This window comes from Ceratotherium simum, chromosome 18 (genome assembly GCF_057802395.1).
Source record: "Ceratotherium simum simum isolate JZ-2026a chromosome 18, ASM5780239v1, whole genome shotgun sequence".
In the NCBI taxonomy this organism is placed as follows: Eukaryota; Metazoa; Chordata; class Mammalia; order Perissodactyla; family Rhinocerotidae; genus Ceratotherium; species Ceratotherium simum.
In genome coordinates, this window is record NC_141917.1 from 26,431,744 (window position 1) to 26,450,533 (window position 18,790).

At 39.9% G+C, this 18,790-nt stretch overlaps 1 protein-coding gene and 1 long non-coding RNA gene across 2 annotated transcripts in view; one reads left to right on the forward strand and one right to left on the reverse strand.

Moving 5' to 3' along the window:
* The window catches only part of PDZD2 (PDZ domain containing 2), a 348,033-nt gene extending 340,302 nt beyond the window's left edge, over positions 1 to 7,731 (forward strand). Inside the window, exon 25 of the mRNA XM_004422700.3 lies at positions 6,286 to 7,731. Within this exon, the coding sequence (XP_004422757.1) occupies positions 6,286 to 6,452 (167 nt within the window). The 3' untranslated portion in view covers positions 6,453 to 7,731. The remainder of the gene's footprint in view (positions 1 to 6,285) is intronic.
* Positions 102 to 16,932, reverse strand: LOC147914597 (uncharacterized). Its single transcript, XR_015555088.1, has 3 exons — positions 15,394 to 16,932; positions 7,731 to 7,888; positions 102 to 4,411 (listed from the first exon to the last, which is right to left on the reverse strand). It is a non-coding gene; the product is annotated as an uncharacterized LOC147914597 (long non-coding RNA).
* Between the last annotated feature and the right edge of the window lie 1,858 nt (positions 16,933 to 18,790).

The following is an 18,790-nucleotide window of genomic DNA, read 5'->3' on the forward strand; positions in this document are numbered from 1 at the left end:
CCTAGATCAAAAGTGGAAATGAAGGCCCTAGTCGTAAGCAGGGGCTGCAGTGCTGGGGCGAGGAAGCAGGGGTGAGAAACGTGCTGGATGCTAGAGCTTCAGTGCCTACCCTGAGCACCCCGTGAATTTATGGGTGACTGGAACTGGGCTTCTTGTGATGTGGAGGGCTGGGGGTTGCTGTCTGTCAAAAGTTTTTTTTTTTTTTTTAAAGATTTTATTTATTTATTTTCCCCCCAAAGCCCCAGTAGATTGTTGTATGTCATAGCTGCACATCCTTCTAGTCGCGGTATGTGGGACGCAGCCTCAGGATGGCCGGAGAAGCAGTGCGTCAGTGCACGCCCGGGATCCGAACCCGGGCCGCCAGCAGTGGAGCACGCGCACTTAACCGCTAAGCCACGGGGCCGGCCCTGTCAAAACAGTTTTGCCTTGTAGCTCAGGTGGCAGCCAGGCCACAGGCCACCTGCTCATGGCCCAATGGGCAAGCAGAGGTCAGGCACAAATCAGGAGCCACACCTCTGCTGTGTGATGTCTAGAATCAGGGTACCAGGGTAAAGGGCAAACCCCACACGTGTTCAATTGACGGCAGCAGAACACAGAGAGCCAGGCTATGGCAAGCATGAAACAACTCGACTATATAGAGCACTCACAAACGAGAGCTCTCAGACAAGATTACAGCGTGCGTGGGGAATCCACTGCCAGATGAGAGAGCCAGCAGACCTAGTAAACAGGAGAGTCCATTAAAAAACAAAAGCAGGAGAATTATCCATGAAACAAGACCGAGAGGGTATTCAAAAGGAGCAGGCAGGTATGTTAAAACAGACACACACACAAAAAAACCTGTTGGTAAAAATGCAGTCAAATATTTTTTTAATTAATAAATAGAATTAAAAAGCATACTAAATCCTTATGAAGAGAATTTATAAAAAATCAAGATACACGAAACCATAAAAACTGCAGCACAAGGACATAAAGAGATAAAAATTACAAAAGAAGGGGTACTGGCCCCATGGCGTAGAGGTTAACGTGCTGTGGCGGTGTCCCACATAAAGTGGAGGAAGATCGGCATGGATGTTAACCCAGGGCCAGTCTTCCTCAGCAAAAAGAGGAGGATTGGCATGGATGTTAGCTCAGGGCTGATCTTCCTCACCAAAAAAAAAAAAAAAAAAAAAAAAATTTAAAAAAGAGGAAGAAATATTGAGGAGTACCAAAAGGAAAAAATAGAGTGAGAGAAAGGAAATATTTGGAGAAATCATGGCTAAGAATTTTCCAGAAATGAAAAACAACAGGAGTATTCAGACTGAAAATTGTCATCAAAGGCAAAACAGGATGAATTTTATAAAAACCCAAACCTTGATATATCACAATTAAGTTTCAGAATATAAAGAATAATAAGAAAATCTAGAAAGCTAACAGAAAATTCACCGATTGCTCACAAGGGCACTACAAGCAGATTGGCAGCATGAATGCCAGAAGACAACAGAATAACAGCTTCAGAGGACTGAGGATAAGTATCTGTCAGCCTAAAACATCATGCCCAGCCAAACTATCAAGACAGAGAGCAAATGGAGGTTTTTTGTTTTTTTTTTTTTTTGAGGAAGATCAGCCCTGAGCTAACATCCTTGCCAATCCTCCTCTTTTTGCTGAGGAAGACCAGCTCTGAGCTAACGTCTATTGCCAGTCCTCCTCCTCTTTTTCCCCAAAGCCCCAGTAGATAGTTGTACGTCATAGTTGCACATCCTTCTAGTTGCTGTACGTGGGATGCGGCCTCAGCACGGCTGGAGAAGCGGTGCATCGGTGCACGCCCGGGATCTGAACTGGGGCCGCCAGTAGCAGAGCGCACACACTTAACCGCTACGCCACGGGGCCAGCCCCAAAATGGAGGTATTTTTAAGATACACACAATGAAGGGAGCTGGAGTCACCGCCACCACAGTCAGTCCCAGGACACGCAGCCTCTGCAGGCCAAGAAGCTCACAGCCCAAAAAGGTGTCTGAGGCCTGCAAGCCAAAAGACCAGAAGCTGAAGCCAGCTGAAGCAGCAGCCCAGGTGGAAAGTGAGGGGGCCGGGCCGGAAATCCCATGGAATTTGCAGCACTGAAGTGGAGAAGAACCTTCAGGAAAGAGAAGCATCCTCCACCAGCACAGGGATGACGTCCTGGATAACTTCTTGGCCTTTGTCTCTAACATCTGGCTAGAAATGCATGAAAACCACTCTATAAGTGGATAGAGGAGGAAGAGAAAGAAGCACCTGTTCCATAGACTAGTATGTTAGATGCTCTTGTGTGCAAGCCTGCGGTTTTGTCCTTGTGAGAAGACATTCAAGTGTTTCTGAACATTATATAGTGTAGATCCCTCCCTTCACTCTTTTTGAAGACTAGTAAATCTAGTTTCTTTGTACAGGCTTAGAGCTGTGTCCAAAGATTTCATCTTATTTCATACAGTCATACACCACATATACAACAGTAGTCCTGTAAGATTAGTACCATATAGCCTAGGTGTGCAGTAGGTTATACCATCTAGGTTTGTGTAAGTGCACTCTATGGTTTGCACAACGATGAAATCGCCTAACAACCCATTTCTCAGAACGTTTCCCCATCGTTAAGTGACGCATGACTGTACTTACAAATTTAATGGGTACAGGTTTTCTGTTTATTTTGTTTTTCTTTGCCTTTTAACTCAAGCACCAAAAGCAATATAGCAATACTCAATGATTTCTTGCATTGGTCTAACACAAAAAAGTTTCTTTGAATAATAAAGGAATTAAATATTATATTTCCTTATAGCTTTCTTAAAGGTCAAGGATTTTATCTATGAAAAAAAGCAGTAGTTATTTGTAACCGCCTGTGTGAAGTGACAGCCATCCAGGTAAAGGACATTGTCACTACTATGTTTGGGCTGCTTTTAAAATGTTTCTCTCTTCATCATTATACCAAGAATATCAGTAATACGAGCCAAGATAAGAGGTATAAAGATATGTTCTTCCTGATTGAAAAAAATCTAAGAGAATCAAATGTTAAGCCAATATAAATAGGTCACCAGGATTGCTGAATTCACAAGCAACATAAAAATCAATAGAATTTCCTATATATCAGCAATAACCATTATTTAAAAATACTATAGGATTACTTAAACACAACACACAAAGCATATATAGAAAAAAATACATAAAACATTTAATTTCTATATGACAAAAAAATTCATCAGCATATATAAAAATCCCACAGACTAGAAGATATTTGCAACGTATTTAATCAAGAAAAGGCTAATGTCTAGACTATATAAAGAACTATAACTCAATAAGAAAAATACAAAATAAAGAGATAAATTGGGTAAAGAAAGCAGAAAATTGACAAAAGTTAAAACCTAAATGGCTAAGAAACACAGGAAAAGATGCTCAAACGTATTAGTTATTGGGTGAAAATTCTAACTATTAGAAATCATCTTTTTTATCAGGTTGATCATAAATAAGAAATCTTATGATATGTTGACGAGGACATGGAGAGAGGTGAGCTCCCATACCTTCTGGTGAAAGTATATATTGGTTCATCGTTTTGGGGAAAAATTTGGCAATGCTTGCTAAAATGGAAACCGAAACAATTTAAATTTCTATCTATAGCAGAATGATACACAAAATATATTACAGTCATAAAAAGGAAAACACTATAGCAATTCCAGAAGCAAGTTAGGGGCAAGCCCCGTGGCTTAGCGGTTAAGTGCACGTGCTCTACTACTGGCGGCCCGGGTTCAGATCCTGGGTGCACACCCACGCACCGCTTGTCCGGCCATGCTGAGGCTGCGTCCCACATACAGCAACTAGAAGGATGTGCAACTATGACATACAACTATCTACTGGGGCTTTGGGGAGAGAAAGGGGGAAAAAAGGAGGAGGACTGGCAATAGATGTTAGCTCAGGCCGGTCTTCCTCAGCAAAAAAGGAGGATTAGCATGGATGTTAGCTCAGGGCTGATCTCCTCAAAAAAAAAAAAAAAAAGCAGCCAGTTAGATCCGTATACATTAACCAGGACCAGCTCAAAAACAGTGCTGAATGGGGAAAAAACCCAAATGTACATTCTGCACTGTGTGATACCAATTCATAATGACAACAGTAAACCTAAGAGTGTGTCAAACAAAAGCTATGCAAGACCTTTTTGGGAAAAAGCATACAAGCTTTCTAAAGGACATTTTTTCAAAACCTCAATAAATGGAGAGAGACATATCCTGATCAAATCAGTTAGGATTCTGTTTGGCCTCATGTCATAGAAAACTCAAAATATTGGTGTTGAAACAAGAGAAAAGTTTATTTCTCTCTCATGTAAAGTAGTGCAAGAGCTGGCACCCCCTTTGGTCTGCACAACACTGGATGTTTCATTGAGGACTTGCATCTACTTCATCTCATTCGCTCCTGGTGACAATCTAGTGAGGAAACAAGACCAATATTAACATCACCATTTTACAGAGAAAACTGAGCTTTAGAGAAACTTGTAACTTGCCTGAAGTCTCGGACTTGAGACCAAAACCCAGTCTGATTGCTTCTCAGTGCGCTTTCCACTAACCCTCGGCCTCCTGTTTTGGTTGGTTGGAACCACCTCCCACGCCCTTGGACCCCGGTGAACAGTCACAGAATTCTGAGGTTTCACATAACCTGCTTGGAGCCTTTAGTTAATATTCCTAGAAGAGCAGGACATTGGTACACACATTAACACAAAGTCAGTTATGTCCAACAACAGTGCTTTGGTTCTTCCAAAAATGTATATCTTCAGAAAGCAATAACTGGGACTAAATCTCTTTGCTCCCACCATGGAGCACTGGTGAGGGCTCAGAGTATCTCCCTCTATCATTAACAACATAAAATGTTTTTGTCCTTGAGTGGGTTGGATTAGAACTTGTCATTTTCTTCCAGCTATATTTTTATTATTTTATCAGTTTTTATAATCAACTATAATTACACGTGTAAAGGAATCAAATAATATTTAACAATGATTTTTCAGAAATTTAGGATGCAATAGATACAGCTCAGTTTTTTGAGATCTAATAGAGAAATTAATTTGAGAAAATTAATTATTTTCATAATGTGGGAATTTTTCTGTCAATGCCCTTTTTTCCATGATAATCACACCTCCACACTGGCTGTGGAGGCATCTTGTTTGTTTTAGATGTATACCTAAAAGAAAGTAAATAAAAGAGGGCTTAAACCTGTGTTTTTCTCAAAGTTCATAAATTTGCTATAACATACACCAAGCTGTAGTGTAGAAATACATGAAGCTTCGTGTGTAAGTAATCAATTAAGTAATCTCCACGGTCACTGATGAGCATGCGATCACTGCTTCTCAGAACTTAGGTATATCAGCCAACATCTGTTAACAATTAGAAGTTGAGCCTGGGGCTGGCCTGGTGGCGCAAGCGGTTAAGTGCATGCGCTCTGCTGTGGCTGCTGCGGCGGCCCAGGGTTCGCTGGCTCGGATCCCAGGCACGCACTGACGCACTGCTTGTTAAGCCATGCTGTGGTGGCGTCCCATATAAAGTGGAGGAAGATGGGCATGGATGTTAGCCCAGGGCCAGTCTTCCTCAGCAAAAAGAGGAGGATTGGCATCGGATGTTAGCTCAGGGCTGGTCCTCCTCACAAAAAAAAAAAAAAAAAAGTTGAGCCTGTTTTCCTACATTTATTGGTTATTTGGATTTTAGCTATTGATTTTGTTTGCTCAACTTTCTCTTTATTATGTATTCTTAGTGATTTTTAGTTTTTTTTTTTTTCTTGCTGAGGAAGATTTACCCTGATCAAACATCTGTTGCCAATCTCTTTTTTTTTCCGCTTGAAGATGATTTTCCCTGAACTAACATCTGTGCCAGTCTTCCTCTGTTTTGTATGTGGCTGCCACAGCATGGCAGTGGATGAGTGGTGTAGATCTGTGCCTGAGAACTGAACCCTGACCGCTGAAGCAGAGTGCACTGGATGTAACCACTAGGCCATGGGGCTGGCCCCTGATTTGTAGTTATCTGGTCTAGATATTAACCCTGTGTTGAGTAAATTCATTGAAAACATCTTTCTCTAGTCAGTTGCATATTTTTATCTTGCTTATGTTTTTGGGGGGAATGGTTACAGATTTGAAATTTTTTATGTAGTCGAACTTCTTTTTAAGGGTATATGCTTTGTGTGTCTTGTTATTCCCTATCCTAAGAATAAAGGCATATCGTTTAGAGATTTCTCTCATTTAAGTTTTTAGTTTACTTGCAATTTATTTTGAATGCTATGAAAGTACCAAACTATTATTCTATATTTATTCTCATAGGTGGTGCAGCTGAACAAGCTGGAACAATAGAAGCTGGAGATGAAATTCTTGCCATTAATGGGAAACCCCTGGTTGGGCTCATGCACTTTGATGCCTGGAATATTATGAAGTCTGTCCCAGAGGGACCTGTGCAGTTAGTAATTAGAAAGCACAGGAATTCCTCATGAAACAGGCACTAGGAGTGATAATCACTAGTAGTGCTTATGTTTTTTAACCAGAATCTCCTTTTCTCAGTTCCTTTCTTACTTTAGCAAACCAGAATGACTTCTCAAAACGATGGGTTCCTGAAACAACAGAGAAACATTGGTGTAGGCGAGGACTATGAAAATCTCTGAGTCTTTCCTTATACCTGAAGCTGACACCTCCTGTGTGTGCAGCAGCAATGGAGCTGAAGTCGGGAAGCCTCCCCCCTGGATCTCCTAGGTTGGGGGGCTCATTTGGTTCCAGTGCCTGTCCCTACCTTGTATGTTCACTGTTGGGGACACAGATGTGACATGCCCTTTTTCACCTGAAACATTCAGCTAGACCTTCACGTCCCTCTTGCCACCTCTCCCAACATACCCAATCTTGGCAGTCAGGGAGCTAACACAGTCTGAGGGGCAACACAAATGTCACAACTGAAAGGACTGTAGTTTTATATAATTTTGTAGGTAAATAACTGCTTTTAGGCACATTCAATGGAAAGAGCTGTAGGTCTGCATGTTACCCTGGGGAGGGGAGGGGGAAATCAGTTATGACCTAATGGCTAGGCTGAGCTCAGGAATTACGCGAAAATGAAAAAAGCAAGATACAGAAAGTAATATTTTTTAGTGAGTGTAATGTGCAACGTGTGGATGCAGAGTTCAACTCAGTGGGTTGCTGATCACCATGAAGTGTTGATTGTAATTACAAATGTAAGTTGTAAGGCTGTTTTACAGAAATGCAGTTCTGATAAATTGTATTAAATAGCCATGAACTTTGCTGCTTAGAGCGAGCAGAAAGTTCCAGCTCTGAAAGCACCTTGCACCTAGTTTGGAACTTGTCTTGAATAAGGTGCCTGAATTCAAGACTGGTCAACATAAAAGCAGGCAAAAATATCACAGTCACTGGATTTCCATTTCTATATTTTATGCACTCCAACCACTAATTGAAACTAAATTATTTTTAGAAATCAAATATCTTTTTAATGCCCTTGAATTTATAAACATAAGCGTTATATTTACAATCCAAATAGAGGAGTTTAAAATCATCCTTTTTAAGAGACTTTTTGTTTGGTTGGTTTCCCCCTTTTCCCAACATGCTTAAGAAATAGAACATTTCTAAGCATTGATCTCCTTTCCTGACCTGGGTGTCATGACATAACCTCTGCAGTGACTGAAGTTTTTGCTGTTCTTGTTTTCCTGTTTTGCAAATTCTTCCTTTTGCCAAAAATGTCTCCCTGCAGAAGACTGTTGTGACTGACTCACACTGCTTGTGAAACTCGTCCCAGCGGCTCCTCCTTTCAAAGCACGAGCTTCTTCGTAGTAGCCGTTCCCGTTCAGTGTGCCAGTCCTCATCACAAAATTGGCTTTTCTCCCCTCGTACTGTAGCTTCTTAAATTCCAAACCTTCATCAGCTTCATTTACTGAAGTGTAATAAGAAACATAAAATGGAGAATGAGGGTGAGTCACTCTTTCAAGGTAAAGGAGCGGAAGGAACTTGTAGCTACAACCCAAATCTTCCCGGGGTGGGGGGAGGGCAGGCCAGCTGACTGAGTCCTGGGAATACGGGTGAGATTGCACATCTGTGTGCATGACGACACTAAGGTTTTCTGTTGGAGATTTCTTTTTAAATAACCTACAGTTCATGTCTATGGCTTGGAGGAAAAAAAAAAAAACCTCAGAGGTCATTAACCCCCCGTCACCCATCACGGAGGTGCTTGAGCGGCCACCTTTGTACATCATCATTTTTCTGAGTGACCAATCCCAGTAAACCTCTGTGGAGTTGGCCCAGTGAGGTCTCTCAGATGGGACTGAAATATCTGGCTGGTGTGACCCAGATTTCTCATCTTTTAACAAGTTATTCAAAAGAGAATGTAGTACAGGAGTTAGCTAGAAAGACCTGATTAATTTAGCTTCTTAAATTTTTCACTACAATTCCAGGTAGGCTACTATAGGAAGTCAGTGCAAGGTGCATGCTCGATTGTGTTTAAGTCTCTGGGGGTCAGTTTTGTGGTTTCTGCTTTCTTGCCTAAATGATGACAAAGAGACTATTTGAAGAAGTCAACACTGAAAACTATTTTTTGCCTCCACTCTTTCTTTTTGCTGTGCCTACTAGTGAGGAATGCACAGTCCTATGTGAACAGACAGGAATTTCTAGAGCAATGTGGAGCAACGGAATGGTCTCCTGTGAGTCCTTAATCCTCATATCTGAGGAATGCCAGGGTAGACCTCTGGGTCACTAACCCATGTTCAAGTCATCAGCCATTTCTAGTAGATCTTGCTGGAAGAGTTCCCTGGCTGATAGTTGGAATATAAGGGAGGAAGCAAAAGCTAAACCGTCTCTGACCCTAAGAGAGAAAGCTATTTATTTGTCCTCAGTGTTCAAGGCATGACTAGTATTTCTAATTAGCCTAATAAATTCCCACACTTCCTGAAGTGAACACTAATGGTGTTGTCCTACTAAACTTGCATTGTTTTGGTTTTTTAACTGGTCAGTCAGTCATTCACTATAAGCTATGAGGTTAAATACGTGTCATAACGTGATTTGTAGTTGCAAGGATATACCGTGAAGGTTTAAGTAGGTTGGGTTTCATTTCTATCCTCCCATCCACATCTCATTTAATTTTATGGTTGACTTAATTGGCACCACACTTGTTGTATGATATTATACATTATCCTTTATTTATGTAAAATAAAATGCCTTATATATTATTAAAGAGTATGTGCAATAATATGAAATAGCCTGTACATTTTAAAAATGTTGTCGCCAAGTTATGTAAAGCCACATCTCTGTAAACAAACTTTTTTAAGTAATTTTAAAAAAATAAAACACTCTGCTTACTAGTTTTTATTTTTTAGTTCTTGATCTATAGAATATGATTACCTAAATGGGTGAGAGATGCAAAGGCAACAGAACTGAAGTCAACCACTCTTTTCTGTGGCCACTCAGGATCTAACACAATCCTAAACCTTTCCACGTCTGAAATCTTAGAATCCAACATCCCAAGCTTTTACAACCTCCTGACCTTCTGGATCTTCTTATTCCCCCTTTTTCCCACTACTGCTTCTTGTCTTCAGTTTCAACAAGCCCTCCAATCCCTTGACAACTAACTGTCAATTTTCTCCCCATCAGAACCCCCGCCCTTTCATTCCCTTCTCTCTTGAGACAGACTAAAGCCCCATGGTAGAGCACAACAAACAATCCCCGTCCAGCCCAGAGGCTCAGCTCCCTCGCCCTAGCTAATCTTGGATCTTTCCAACCAGCCAACTTCCTGGTTCCTACACGCCTATTCCTAGAGAAAAATCCCACAACTGCACAGAATGATGCTGCTATAAATTCATGGTCTCCAATCTCAACTGGACTCTCAATGCTACCTGGCAAATGTTTCCTTGTCAGTTTTTTCTCTCATTGTTCACAATGACTACACTCTTCATTTTTCTCAAAACCCCTACCTGCTCACCTTGCCCCCCCATATTCAGATGATCTGGGATCCTACTTCACAGAGTGAAATAAAAAGCATGTACTTTATTTAGGCCCTTTTGGTTTTAAGATGCAGACACTAACCTAGAGTAGCCCAAGGAAGACGACAAGGTGGCATCTCACAGAAATCCAAGAATAGGATTTGGCCTGTGACCAGGCCTCAGAGACTGGAGAAACTCTGGGGTTCATGGATCTTCGGTCAGTGCCCTCCACTGATCGGACTCTACTGCCGTTTGTGGGTTTGTTTCTGCAGACCCACTTCTCTGCTTTCCACAAGTTGGCGGCCTTATCCCCAAACTCTTCACACATTTTCTTTACTTAGAAATCTCCTATGAATGCCCTACTTGATATCACAGAATTTCTCTGGACATAAAAGCTACTGCCTGCCTGATTTTCCATACACACCCCAAAAGTAAGATTCTGATGACTGGTTCAGTCCACCCCTATGTGGGCAGAGCTTTTTCCTGGAGGAGAGAGTGCTTGTTTGCATAACTTGCCTCTCTAAAATCCACTGAAACAAATACAAAGAGAGAAACTAGAATTTTAATATAATACAGCAACAGCCACAAACCCATTCACTGAATGTTGAAAACTACATATTATGTACAATAAAATCCGAGACCAAATTAAAGGAGAACAATGAAATGGAGAGGAGAGAAAAGTGGTATGAAAGGAAGAATGCCACCAAAACCCTTAATTTGGAGAAAAGGAATTATACGAGAAGGTAGGCCCCAGAAAAAGCAGGAAGCACCCAGAATTGGAGCCATTTCCACTCCTCAGAATGGCAGGGAAGGTGAGGTTGAAAAGGGGGATCCTTTTAATTTTCCCAGGGACCTGGTTGGCCAAGGCAGGTCAGAGGAGTAACAGGCAAGGAATGGTCTGATCTGATGGAGCCCTTGTCAGATAGGTTCCTGCAATGAAAGGGCTGACCTGATTCAGTAAGAGATTCACTGCTGCAGCTCACTGGCCCCATAAAGGTGGCACCAAGCACCAATCCACACCCCCTCCTCCCAAACCCCCCAAAGCAGCTGAGTATCTGAGTCCAGATTAAAATCGCTAGTATCCAACTCTCCTCTCTCTCTCCTCCAAAGGGCTGAACTGAACAATGCTTAAACACAGAGAGCTCTAAAGGACCCACTACTGACCAATCTTGGGCAAACGGCAGGCTTAGGTAGAACCCCCACATTCCCCACTAACAATCAGGTTCAGCAAGAGTCGTCATGAACACAGAACTGGGAAAGCTGGAGCGATGGTGTTGAAATATAATACGCAAAAAAGCAGATAAAAAATGTAATTTGGAGGACTACCATGGGAATCAAAAAATTATAAACAAACTGTTTTGTATTCTCAATGTATTTAAAGAGAATGTGGCTTCTAAGAAGCACAAGATCAAAAAAGAGATAAGAAAATCAAATGAGATTAATATGGGTCTGGTAGAACTAAGAACAAAAACCAAAGAGACCACCTTACCACACCAAAGCCATATTAGAAGCATCAAGTCAAATCAAATTACAGAAATCCACGTGACACTGAAAATGAACTTGAACTTGAAAAATGCTTAGAATACAATGAAAATGGACAAAGCAAATTTATAAATAAAATTCTGATTAAATGTTAGCCAATAGACTCCAGTAGTACATTAAAGAAAATACCTAGCCTAAGTGATATTAATTCCAAGAACGCATGAATGGCTTGAAATTAAGAAATCTATCGGGCCGGCCTCGTCGCTTAGCGGTTAAGTGCGCGCACTCCGCTACTGGCGGCCCGGGTTCAGATCCCGGGCGCACACCAACGCACCACTTCTCTGGCCATGCTGAGGCCGCGTCCCACATACAGCAACTAGAAGGATGTGCAACTATGACATACAACTATCTACTGGGGCTTTGGGGAAAAAAAAAGGAGGAAAAAAAAAGGAGGAGGATTGGCAATAGATGTTAGCTCAGAGCCGGTCTTCCTCAGCAAAAAGAGGAGGACTGGCATGGACGTTAGCTCAGGGCTGATCTTCCTCACAAAAAAAAGAAAGAAAGAAATCTATAAATGTAGTTCCTTATATTAGTAGGACGAAAAATATATATATAGTGAAAGGTGTCAACAGATGCTTTTTTAAAGCCTGCACCATACTCTAATGGAAAAACTCCAGAATCATTCCCATTAACGTCAAGAATACACACAAAAAGGATGTTCACTGCTGTTATTGTTGAATAACAATGTTCTGGAGGTCCAAGCCAATACAATTAGACAAAATTTTTTAAAAGCAGTATAAATAGTGGAAAGAAACCAAAGTATCATAATTTGCACATGATATAGTTAGGCACATGCAAACATAAACACATCAATTTAAAAACTACTAAAATATTAGAATTCAATAAGGTGGCTATCAAAAATTATTCACCAAAACAAGGGCTTTCCTATATATAAATAATAACCAGTTAGAACACATTATGGAAGGAAACACCTAAGCACAATAGCAACTGAAAATATATTTAACCTTAGCAAGGACTGGCAAGACTAAAAAGAAGACAAAGCTCTATTAAGAGACATAAAAAAGGTAACTCGAACAAATGAGGAGATATAAGCTTATTCTTGGAAAGGATGACTCAATACTAGAAAGATCTCAACTATCCTGAAACTAATTTATAAGTTCAACCATAATCTCAAAGGAATTTTTTTTTAATTTTTTTTTGGTGAGGAAGATCAGCCCTGAGCTAACATCCATGCCAATCCTCCTCTTTTTGCTGAGGAAGACCGGCCCTGAGCTAAAATCTGTGCTTATCTTCCTCCACTTTATGTGGGATGCCGCCACAGCATGGCCTGACAAGCAGTGCATCAGTGCGCGCCCGGGATCCGAAGCCGGGCTGCCAGCAGTGGAGCGCGTGCACTTAACTGCTAAGCCATGGGGCCAGCCCCTCAAAAGAATTTTTTTAACCTGACAAAATTATTTGAAGTCCATTTGGTAGGATAAACAGGTAAAAATAGGCAGAAGAATTCTGAAAAAGCATAAGAGGAGAACTAGCCCTATGACATTATCAGAAACTACTCAAAATAGTAGCTCCTCTTCCATAAAACTAGACAGGCAAACCACTGGAATAAACAGCCAAAGTTCAAAGATCCTAAATTCAAAGAAAATTCAAAGGGAGCATTCTAAATCAGTGGCAAAAAACACAGATTATTCAATAACTAGTTTTGGAAAAATGGGCTAGGTATTTTCGGGGAAAAAAAAAGCTGGATCCCTGGCAACAAAATAAAATTCAAGGGTCATCACTCACTCAAGCAAGAAAAGAAAACAAAAAACCATCCAAAAAGCCATATATATTGTTTTAATCATAAAGTGAATATGAGGCTAAATTCAGAAGCTATAAAGCAATACACTCATAATTTAACCAGACTACATACAAACTAAAAACTACTGGGGGCTATCCCAGTGGATTCAGGCAAGATGGCAGAACAGTGACACAGTTTTTTAACCTCCTCACATCCCATCCATTCCCTACTCCCTGCCGCTAATACCACACATATACACACAGAGCAATTAGTATAGAAAAACCACTGTAAACATCTACAATAAAACTAGGTGTGAAAGAACCCCCACAAACCCCAAAATATACAAATGGGCAGGGACAAACTATGAACAATAACAAGACCAATTTGGATCAGATCTGTGCAAGGAAAGTAGAAGGAAGCAGGGTGCATCTGATAGCCATAAGACCCCCACCCCCCATAATCAAATAATCAACAGGAAAGCTCAGAGGACCAACTGGACAACAGCAGCTGAAACTGGAATCGTTTGTTCACCCTCTCATAGTGGGCAAGCGAGTGGGGTCTGGGATGAAGGCAGAGAGGGCAAAGGCAGGCTCTGCACTCTCAAAACTGATCAGCTAACGCCCCACACTGAGGAGAAAGTACTGGGAACAGAATCCAAGTTGAGCAGGACAAGAACATAGAGATCAAGAAAAACGAGGTGCAGATAAAGGGGGGTGAGGGGAGCAGACCAGGAGATCTCAGAAAGCAAGCTGCCGTATTTCTTTACACGCCACCAAAACAGAAGAGGGAGCTCTAGAAAATAAATACAGTTAGGGAGAGCTACCCTGATCCACATCTCCCTTCTAAAAGAACAAGAAAAGTAATTTCAGGTAAAAATGGGCAACAGAAGATAATCTAGGTCAAATCCCATACAAAGTTATTATAAGAAAAAACAGCATGAGGAGCAAATACAACCCCTACAGACAACAGAAGCATACCCAGAAAGACGTTCCCAGGAAAATAATGAAAACTGTAACTTAGTACCTCAAATGAATTAAAATACATCAAGAAAATTACACAAAACATGAATAAATAATATAAACTGAAATTAGAAAAATTCAGAAATTGGGTATTTAAACTCAAGAAAAAAATTAAAATAATTTCAGAAAAGACTAAACTAGAAAGATCATTCATAATGAATAAACACCGTAGTGTCTTAAGAGAAAGAAGATAAAAAGGCTGAAACGTTTGAGGATCAATAATAAAGAGAAAAGAACCCAAGCAGATAAATATAGAAGATTATTATATAAATAGAGTCCTCGAAGAAGAAAATCTAAACAAGGGAACACAGAACAAATAGGAAGACTTTAATTTTCCTGAAATGGAGAATAAAAAAAGATTTGACACTACATATTGAAAGAACACACCACATACTAAGGAATCCTGATCCAGAACAACGAACACCAAAACATACTGCAGTAACATTGGGAAAAAAATTCCACGTGCTCCAGACAAAAAGAATAAGGCATTCAGGAGGGAAAGAACATCATATCATAATCAGACTTTGACAGTAATGCTTTATGCCAAAAAGAACATATTTAAGATACTCACAAAAAAAATGTGACCCAGAAATTTTATCCACACAAACTGACTTTCAAATAAATGGCTGCAGATAAACTGTCATCAGCACACAAAAACTCAGGGATTATTATTCTCACAAGCCCCTTCTCAAGAATCTAACAAATGAGCAACACAACTAAACTGACTGGATAAACAACAACAAAAGGAATGATGGTGAACATATTGTATGTTTCTACTTGAAGAGCTAAGACTAAAGTAAGAGTTAAAATGGAGAGATTACAGTATATAATAATTATGTTCTTATAATGCAGATGCAGTGGAACTACAAAAAGTGGGAGCCAGCCTGGTGGCGTAGTGGTTAAGTTCACACACTCCGCTTCAGCGGCCCGGGGTTCGTGGGTTCCAATCCTGGGTGTGGACCTATGCGCCGCTCGTCAAGCCACGCTGTGGCAGCATCCCACGTACAAAATAGAGGAAGATGGGCACAGGTGTTAGCTCAGGGCCAATCTTCCTCACCAAAAAAAAAGTCAAAAAGTAAAAGCACTGAACTGCATACTTAAAAATGGTTAATGGTAAATTTTATGTTATATATATTTTACCACAACAAAAAGGGAAAAAATAAATTACCTCATTAGTTTACACTGATACTTCTGATCTGAATTCAGAATACAAAGTTTTTTATCTTCTGTCTTAAAACTGCATCTCCACTTGTCCATAATCGAGAATCCTGGTTCTCTTCAAGGAAAGTGATGATTATAAAAGAATGTTTATCTCCGTAAGTTCATTAAAAAGAAAAAAAAAAAAAAACTAATCAGTCACCTCTGGAGAATGCCAGGGAACCAACTCTACTGAAAACCGGTAAATAAAATGTAGAATTATCCTACCTTTCCTCTACAAACTGTACTAAAAGGTAGTGTAGAAAAGATGAAGTTTCTCATAGAAATATTCTAGCTAATAAAGAAGAAATGGTAAGAATTAAAATATCACCACTCAGCCATCCCAATAAATCACCGGATCTAAGAACTGAACCGCAAGGTTGCCAACATCACAAAAGGAGAGACATTGAGGGCTTCCTGAGGCAAGAACACACCACCACCTATGAACCAGTGTTGCCTACACAAACAAACCTGAAGCTGACAGAGCCTCTAGATCCAATTACCAATTCTTGGGAAGTACAGAAGTCAGAAAAACACATTAAACTACACCACATGGATGTAATCAGCAAAACCAAACTCTGGAAAACTCTACAGGACGAGTGACCTGATTTCATCAACAAATATTTTGCAAGGGAAAAAACGAGAGAGATGGGGGAGAAGAACCTATAGCTCAAGAGAAACTTAAAAAGACATATCAAATAAAAAATGAAACAAGACAGACCAAAATTATTAGAGATGCACACTGGGTCAGGACAGTGATTCCTCTTGAGGGTTACAGAGATTGTAATTGGGAGATAGACTTGAACAGCTTTGGATAGCTAGCAAGGTTCTATCTTCTCACCTGCGTGATGACACATTTGCCTTAAAATAATTCACTAGCCTATACATTTTTTAATGTAATTTTTCCATTTGTATTTTAATCATAAAAATTAAATGCTTGTATACATATATATTCATAAGTTACATATTTATGTGATTTTTGTATGTTATATTTAATTGTACTCCCAAAATTTTTTTATGAAATATATATACATATCCCAAATCTGAATACGAGGCAGATTTCTAATTTAGTAGGACAATTAAGGTCTCCAAAGATACTGTGCTCAAGCACTGAACCTCACACTTTTCTAAACGTCAAAAGAAAAAGAAAAACTTACCATATGCCAACTCCAAAGACTGGGAAAACCAGTTGCATCACAGACACAGGGTTAATATCCATGATATATGGAAAGTTTTCATAAATCAATACATAAAAAGATCACTGCTCATTAGAAAAATGGATAAAGAACATGAACAGATAATTTACAGAAAAAAATACAAATTACCAATAAAGATAGTAAGTGATAATCAACCACTCAATAAATAAAATAATTTGATCATTCTCCCCTATTAGCTTGGCAAAGCCCAGGATTGATGCTACCCTCTACAGTACTGGCTAAGGTGTAGAGAAACAAGCATTCACAATATTGGTGAAAGTATAAGTTAACATAAATCTTAGAAACCAATTTGACTTTACCTTTTACATTTTCAAGGCATACTCTTTGAATAAATTCACTTCTACCAATTCCTCCTACAGAAATCAAATATAAAGAAACATGTATGAAAATATATATTACAACACTGTCTGTAATAATGAAAAACGAGAATAATCCAAATGCCCATTGAGAGAAATTATACAATGAAACCGAAAATTATTAAAAAGAACGGTGTGTGCTTATTCTGAAAGCTGTCCACAATAGGGTAAGTACAAAAAGTAAACTGCACACCAGTATATAATGCTAGTGGGAATCACAGTACACCACTGGTCTATCAGGAGTAAATACCCATATAATTCTAACATTGGGCTGAGAAAGCATGCATATCAATTTAACTATGGTACCATCCATACCCCCTTTGAAGGACAGCCTGCAAGGTTATGAACAATAATATCACTACCTTACTGGAGCTATTAAAGAATATATGACATTTGTACAGAACTTACAAGAGCCAGAGATATCATTCTGGGACCCAATGGGCTGCGATGGATTGGAAATTACCTCAGGTTGCTGGTCTTCTTGATCCGGATGAAAGTGAAGGACAGCGATATCATCTGACAATATATAACAGTTAATACAAGATGGAGAGGCCATAGTGTTGGAATTAAACTTCATAAAGTAAATACCTCACGTAGACTTCTGACTAGCGGTTTCTACATTCCTGGGGCAATAGTACCCATGCCTAGCAGTCATGGACCCTTGTCATCACCAGGCTGGATGTCATTACTTAATGGTTCAATATTGCCACTGAACCACTCAGACATCAGCCTCTTTCACTTTCCTTTGGGTGCTGACCAAATTCACAGGTTTGTTACACTTAAAAAGAGTATCCTATACCTAGCTGTCCACAAACAATGGGAAGAACTGAATAATGGAATGTGCCAGAGACCACTGCGCAATCTTGCTTCAGGAGGCCAGGGGCTTTCTCCACCATTTGACATCTGACAACGCTTCTTTCTTCTGAGAACACACAGAATTGGTCAACTTTTTCATCCCCAAAAGATAATTTATGTAAGTTATACCAAGATATTAGAATAAAGCAGGGTTATCCTTTTATCATTGTATTTTGCACTGCCCTGAGAATTTTTTGCATGCCTGCTGTTTGTGTCTCTGTTAGAGAAAAGAAGTCCCCTCCTAGTGTCCAAAAAAGAAAGGAAAAATTGTAGTTGAATGACATTACTGTTACTCAATCACTTCAGGATTAAAAGCTCATACAGCAGATAATGTGAGATTGGGCAAATCATCCTCTCCAAGCCTGTTCTTCACTAAATGAAGATAGTAATTGGGGTTTAGGGAGGTCAAAACAAGATATAAAACACTTTACTAGGCACAGAGTGTGCATTTACTAAGTTTCCTTTCTCCCTTCTGTTACAGCATTGTTCTAGATCAGGCTATTTTAAGGAACACTCATCAAATTAAACAACATGTGAAGAAGGAAAAAAGCAGCAGATTCTTTGCATGACAGATCTTTATGTAAATTTCATTATATTAAAATCCACTGCCTGATTCTTGAATCTGAAGGCTTTTAACCAAAGTGGCAAAAATCTGTGGAAATACTGTTCCTACCACACAGAATAATTATTTCCATGGAGTCACATCATTACTGCTTTAAAGAAGACTGTAAGAAGCAGCATTTTACAGGAACAAGAGTTCTAGATCAACACCCTCCCCCCCAGACTGTACTCCTTTTCCTCTCCTCTGGATATAAAAACACGTACTGAAGTTAGGGTCGCACACAGGTAGAGCTGACCAGGCACTCTACTCTGAAACAAACCCTGACAGACGTTCTGGCAAGGTCCTTTCCCCCGTGCTTGAGAACAGACGCTGCTGCTG